The 7,500-nt window shown below is 33.5% G+C and overlaps 1 protein-coding gene across 1 annotated transcript in view; it reads left to right on the top strand.

The window, feature by feature from the left end:
* LOC125030553 (zinc finger and BTB domain-containing protein 17-like) overlaps positions 1-7,500 on the top strand; it is a 36,363-nt gene that overhangs the window by 9,990 nt on the left and 18,873 nt on the right. Inside the window, exons 3-8 of the mRNA XM_047620659.1 lie at positions 1-183; positions 1,362-1,758; positions 3,531-3,670; positions 3,836-3,970; positions 6,458-6,566; positions 6,656-6,845. The exon at positions 1-183 is cut by the window's left edge and continues 51 nt beyond it. Coding sequence (XP_047476615.1) covers positions 1-183; positions 1,362-1,758; positions 3,531-3,670; positions 3,836-3,970; positions 6,458-6,566; positions 6,656-6,845 — 1,154 coding nt within the window. The remainder of the gene's footprint in view (positions 184-1,361; positions 1,759-3,530; positions 3,671-3,835; positions 3,971-6,457; positions 6,567-6,655; positions 6,846-7,500) is intronic.

Raw genomic sequence — 7,500 nt, 5'->3', positions numbered from 1 at the left:
GGGCCCCCACAGATGTACCGTATTGTCCTGGAGCCAAGTGTCCCAACTTCTTCTCCAGGAGTTTCCATGCAAGCCTCCACACCCATCCTTGCTCAGGCTCTTTCTGGAGGTCCTGTGGCACAGCTCTCTCACAGCCCAGGACAGCATACATCACATAATCATCAGAGTCCTCACCAGCAGCAGGTTAGTAATGAAAAGCCTTCCTTTAGTGCTCCAGTCTTGTGTGTGTGTGTGTGTGTGTGTGTGTGCGTGTGTGTGTGTGTGCATGTGTGTGTATCTTACATATTCTTTGCCTAACCCAATGCTGACGGGCATGATGTGTACCTACGTAATATGCCTATTATGAGTTACTTGTTTTATTATTTTTACACATAGATGGCTACACTTGTACTAAGTCACCAATGAGCCATTTACGAGTACTGCCTGTCTTGCCCGTTTACCCTTTTCTTTGATTTACGAAAATATTTAATGTTATCTTGTTTTGCGGTTATTAATGTTTTTAAAATTATAGTAATTATAATGTTTATGATAAAGATAACACCATCGATATTCATAGCACTAGTAAAAAATAATTTTTCCTGCCAATTCAAATCAGGTACAGTCACAAGGTCTACTAATTGACTCCTTTGTGGCTTTGTGGGTTAATAGTGGTTTGTGGCTTCATCATTACCTTTATCAGTATCCTCAATAGACTAGGAGGCATACTACTTACTACATATTACCTTCATTATTTTGTATAAAACAAAGACCGAAAAGTTGAATTATACCAAGTAACATCCTCATGATATTAGCATATATAGCTAAGATGATTCTGAATTATGTTAGTTGCTCATTGTCATATTAAGTAACATAATTGCTGAAAATATAAGGTAAACAAGTTTATGAGATGGAATATGCAAGGAAACTTTTTATTGCTAACGACCATTGATGTTGATGCTGCAGGTGAATATTGCAGATGAATATTGTATCAGCCTCTCACTCAAAATATTCCTGTCTGTAGGGGTTGCATGGTCACATCTAGGCTGTCTTGGGTCGGTAAAATGGACCAAAGAATATAGTTTTTCAAGAATTTATTTATTTGCATGAAGCTGTCTTTATGGTCTCTTCTAGTTCAATTTTTTTTTTTTTTTAACTGGGAAACGAAGTATTAAAGTGTTCAAATATAAGCAGAAGTATGATATCAAGAAGTAAAAATATTGCAATCATTGCCTTAAACCATTGGTCATATATGGCAGCTTTTTGGTTTGTAATGTCATTTGATATAACCATCTCATTTAGTAAGACTGATTATATACTAATTAATCTTTGTAAGATTCCCTACAAGGAAGATGCAAAAGTATAACTCAAAGTTTGATCACCAGGATGTATCAGTAAGCCAGATGGTAAGTGCCAATACATCAGCCACTTGTGTCTCAGCTGGCACACTTCTGCAGCTAGCACATGTTGGAGACACTTGGCACTCTAATAGTGGGGCAGCAATGGCCTCAGGAGGAACTGTAGAAAATGATGGAAGCAGTTCAATGGAAGGAGCAGCTCCAGGAAGAGAACTAGTTGAACGGTCATCAGGAGGAGGACCTGTGGAGAACAGTGCAAGTGGAGTGGTTACTGGGAGCTCAACAGTTGCAGATGGTACCACTGTTATAGAAAATGAAAGTGAAGGAACAAATGCAGCTTCAAGTATGCACACTGAAGAAGAAGATGTAGCTACATTTTTAGCTACACAACTTGCAAGCCAAGCTGCCCCACCACAGACTACTGGTAAGTAAGCAAATAAATGAGATAGTGAGTAGAATCCTTTTCAGTATCTTCTCATTGTCTGTATAAGTTTCCTTCTTTCAGTTTATTTCTTAGAGATCTTAATAAGCTGTGCAAAATGATAAAAGCAAGCAGATAATTTTAAGTATTGCTACTTTTCATAAGCTCTCATTTCATTTATTTTTCTCATGCATAATTTGATAGAGCATGTACTACTACTCTTTCATAAAATTTCCTCACATTCATATCTAAATTTATGTTTCAGATGTTTCTGTTACAGATTATTTTAGTAGGGGGAATATAGCATTTCATGTTACATGTAAAATTCATCAACCATTGTGTCTTCTGTTAGTTTCTTTTAGTATTATTAGGATACAGTGTAACTGGAACAAACTTGACTATCCTTCCAGGCATGTCTTTCATGAAATACAGCCCAGCTAGAAATTCTAGGTCTGGGAATGTGTCAGTTGTATAAAAATAGACAATACATTTTCATAATAGAAATTAGAACTTACCCTAAGAATTTTGCTATGACTGTTCAAAAAATCCTGTTTTATATGCCATTTTTTCATAGATTCCAATGATTTGTGTTCATTTTGCTTCAATCTAAGTATAGTGTGAGCTTCCAGGTGTAAAATTGTCAAGGTCAATGGCTGTTTACATTAACTCCCCTACAGTACATTCTACTAATAGTAGTTCTTTAATTCAACTAGATTTATTAATTTTTAATTAATATTTTATTATCTAGTTAAGTCATTAGTTTGTTGTTTTTTCCTGTAGAATGAAAATATTAAAGTTTACCCTGCAAGTCAAAATTACAGCCATTTGATATATACATTCAACATTCCCAAACTGTGGGCTTTATCTTCCATCACACTCCAAAATCTCACGTGTGAATCTTATTTACCACCTTGAATTTTGAACCCTAGAAAATCTCTGTTGAAAGATTACAGTAACTGTGTAATATGATAATGGCTATAACAAAAAACAGCTCAGGTTACTAAATAATTAATGATTACACAATTGATTTGTGTTTATTATTATTATTATTATTATTATTATTATTTTTTAAAATTATCATCGTCATTATTATTATATTTTTTTTATTGTTATTTATTATTATTTTTTTTATCATTTTTAAATCACTACTATTATTGTTTGAACATTTCTATTGTTAGAAGTGTTTGAAATAACTGCCCCCCACCCTACCCCAAGAGAAGGTTGTATTGATTAAGCTATATTCACAAAACATTAAAATATCCACAGCCTTCCTGTGTCTTTTCTCAACCACATGTCCACAGATATACCACAGTTACAGAGAGGTTACAAGTTATATAAATGCCATCTTTTCCAATAGCAAAACCTGTCTTGTGATTGGAGCGAGACATGCTGCTAACCTCTGCCCAGCCTTGTGACATAATGGGAATGGCCTTGGTTGAAAGCTAACTGTTTTACTGTATTATTTATTTTTTTACTGGTACACAGTATTTTGGAATGTAATATCCTAGATGGATTTTGATATCTTATGATGAGTTGTGTTGTGTTATAGCTACCCAATTTGATTAAAAATATGCATGAAAACATAACCAAGGTAGGGCGAAAACATCTGGTAACTTGATAAACGTTTACCACCTACTTAATTCCTGTTGTGCGAGAGGCAGTAACCATTGAAAAAGACGCCTAAAGTTTAATGGTTATGGATGTATGTTTTATTTTCAGTTTGGTTTAAATTAAAAAATATATATACATTTATTATGAAATATGTTGCATTGTAGCAGTGGCCACAGAACACCTGATATCAAGTGTTGTGAATGGAGTGCCCAGTGATGCTCAGTTACACTACACTTCTGCTCCAACACAATCACATCAGCATCAGCCTCAGATGCAGCTTGGTCTGCACCAGCATCAACAATTGGTGTGTATTTTTTACATTTATATTTCCCTGGGTTTATTTTAAAATATGATAAATGTATTGACAGGGGCATATATGAAAGCAAATTGAGTGCAGAATGTATTAGATTGTTTATTTCTTTATATTTTTGATCTCAGAAGAGTGAGTGATCTGTTACATTCTATTTAGATGGACACATACAGTGGTGGAATACGGTCATCGGGTTTGAACAGAAGGCAGCCAAAGACAGCAACGTTGGATGAAGCCACACAGGCAGCTGGTGTAGAAAGCAAGGTTGAGAGTCATGGTACCACACCAAAGGAGGTAAGTTACTGTGTGTCTTTATGTGAAGGAAAGTAACTAATAAAGAGATTGAAAAAGTAAACAAAAAATAAAGATAACAGTGTTATATCACTTTTTACAGATACAGTCAATTAGACAAAAAAGGAAGGTAAAGACATAAGAAGATATTAAAAAGTTATACATTTTAGAGACGTGAATTATTAGTGATTTTTAAAGTTAAAATCATACAGCAAAATCTTTGATTCTCTTTACTAACTAGATGAAAATAGATGACATGCCACATGATAGGGCAGTAAACAAATGTGAGATTCAAATTAGTTTCCTTCTCCTAATTGAACTATTAACCAACACTATTGAGTCTTATTGCCATTGCTACTGAGGGTATCTATATACTTGCCCTGTCCACTATGTTTTTAGCTTATTAATTGTATTTACTCATAGATGGCTCCACAAGTGCATAGCATCACAGAGTCAGTTACTACTCCTACTTACCTTTTTTTCCCTTGATTTTCAGAAATATTTTTTACTTTTTCATTGCTTTTAGTATTGTTAATAACATTATGATAATCATAATGTCAGTAATAAAAATATTATTGGCATGAATAGCACTAGAAAAATATTTTTTTAGAAATCTTAAGAAAAGGAGAAATCAAGTGAGGCTATGTAGGTTGACTTCTAGGTAGCCAATTTTCTGTGCAGCCGTCTGTGTGTGTATAAACATAATTCACCTAACAAATTTAAAGTAGTTGTATTCCCAGCAGTAGTAGGTTAATAGTAATGAAAGATTTAGAGAATAAAAGGTATGGTTCAACAATCCATGTTTTGAATGAAAATATGATTTCACTGAGTAGATCAGAATCTAAAAAAATATTGATTTTGTTTATCCCTATCTTGTAAAAATGAAATTACTACCTAAAATAAGAAACTGTCTAACTTTGATAATGAAAATATGATATGAATATTTTTTCAGAAACACAATATTTTTGCATGTGAATGTTTTCACGAAAGCATATGAAAAATTTAGTTCAGATGAAGAATGAAAGAAATGTAATTATATTTAATTGTAGATACATAAATTTTAGTTGAGTTCATGCTTATGACAAACAGTTCCCTCAAATTACCTGAATTGCAGACAGTAACACTTAAATCATAGTAGATTTATGGTTGTCCAAGAGTTTGCCATGTTGAAATTTTCCTCACACTGGATTTTATCCTACACATGCTTCATTGTTGCATCTTTTAGAATGTCTTCTTGTTTATGTTTAAGAAAATACAATGATAAGAGATATTCCAACTCATATTACTAGAGCAATAAGGAGTTTAATGCGTGGATATAGAGAAGGCTAGGTCAAAATATGTAATAGGTTATATTCATATGAATTTATTACTAGTACTGAAAAATTGCAGGCTCTAAGGTCATGAATAGAGGAATGTTAAAGTATGACTATTCATTACATTTTTGAGTTTTTAACCTAATGGTACCAGTAACATGTAATGTTCACTGCAGTAAAGTTTTGTTAAATATATTTACACATGGATGGCTCCTCAAGTGCAAAACCACCAAGGAGCTAATTAGTTGACTTACTTGACCTCCCCTATATGTGATTTTTTTTTTCTAATGCTATTAGTGTCAAAGATGTTATTATTATTGTTAACATTAACCTAATGCTGCCGGGGAAAATGAATAAAAAAGGTGGAAAATGCTGTGCTCCTTTTTTATATTTTTTGTGAAATGTCTCTGCACATGGATGGCCTTGCTAGTGCTTAGCCACAAAGGAGTCAATTAGTAGACCTTGTGACCTTACCTGATGTGAAACGGCGGAAAAAAATGTATTTTTTACTAGTGCTATGAATATCGATTATAAACATTATAATTACTATATTGTTATAAACATTAGTAACAGCAAAATAAGATAACGTAAAATATTTTCGTAAATGAAAGAAAAGGGTAAATGGGCGAGACAAGCAGTACTTGTAATTGGCTCATTGGTGAATTAGTACAAGTGTAGCAATCTATGTGTAAAAACAATCAAACAAGTAACTCCCAGTGGGTATGGCACGCACGGGCTTTGGGTTAATATCGTTACAGTGTTATTAGCATTACCAGCACTATAAGATAAAAAATAATATTTAAAAGAAATCAAGTAAATGAGTAAACAGGTGAGATAGGTAGGAAAAGTAATTAACTCCTCATTACCTATGCACTTGTGGAGCTATCTATGTGTAAACTAATAAACAACTAATGAACTAAAGTCACAGTAGGCAAGGCATGTATGAAGGAAACTTTATAAATGAACTCGTTGTTATTTCTGGTTAATGTTGCTGTTTTAATGCTTCTCATGAATTAGATATTGTAAGCTTGCAGTTGCATTTATATATATATTGTATAATGGTAAATTTTAGGAAAACTTTTTCCCATTCATATGTAATAGTAACTACTCATTAACTGTAGTTATGCATCATTCTCATTGTCATTACTGAGTTTATTGAAATATAAATATCTTGTAGGTGGTGATACATGATGGAATTCGCAAAGAAAAGGTATGCCCAGTGAAAGACTGCTTTTTTAGCACATCAAGCAACAAGGATTTGAATCGCCATATTCGCAAACACACAGGTATTTTTTCAGTGTAAACGATTTGTCTTTATTCATGTCTGTAGAGAAAATAATACATGTTTGGATATTGATTTTACTGGTTTTAACAGGTGAGAAACCCTATAGATGTGATGAGTGTGGCACGTGCTTTTCTCGTGGTGACAAGCTTAAAGTCCACCGAAGGATCCACACAAATTCAAGACCATATTTATGTGACGAACCTGGATGCCAATATAGAGCCATTGATTCAGGCAGTCTTCGGAAACACAAGAGAACACATACCAATGAACGTCCATACAGGTAAACAATACATTTTTTTTTTTTTTTTGTTATTATTATTGTTCCCTCTTTATATTTTACTTAAAATAGCCAAGAAATTTTCCACAAAAATCATTATTTCTACATGAAAGGCCTTTCAGATTTTTAACCCAATGGTGAAAGCTGACATATAACCAAGATACTCATACATTCAACTGCTGGAGTGAAAAATTAGAATTACTGGAAACATATTTACCCCAATCACATGATTTTAGGCCGTAGTAGATGATTTTCCAGGAAAAGAAGATAAAAAGCAAGGCTTTAATCTTTTGAGGATGGATAGCATAGAATCATGCAATGGTTATGGCAAACCGAGTAGCAGATAGCTCTGTTTGATAACATTCTTTACACCACTGGCTCATTGAAGGGGGTCTATCTTTCTCCAACAGTAGCGACATCAGTTTTTAAACTTTTATATTAATATACAGCTACAAGCTAAGTGCCTAATGTTGTACTTGAAGTCCTGATCAAGCCAGTTGTGAATGGGGGGAAAATGCCAATGCATGCTAACAAACCAGCTTTATTTGCCACTAGCCATTTTTTAATACCTCAAATGTTGGGGTGAAAATATTACACTCTCGGGAAAAAAAATTCTGGTAACATTGATAAAGTTTTACACTTATATATACTATATGTG

Source organism: Penaeus chinensis, chromosome 11, assembly GCF_019202785.1.
Source record: "Penaeus chinensis breed Huanghai No. 1 chromosome 11, ASM1920278v2, whole genome shotgun sequence".
In the NCBI taxonomy this organism is placed as follows: domain Eukaryota; kingdom Metazoa; phylum Arthropoda; class Malacostraca; order Decapoda; family Penaeidae; genus Penaeus; species Penaeus chinensis.
Note: the sequence above shows the minus strand (reverse complement) of the source record. Positions and strands in the feature narration are given on the sequence as shown.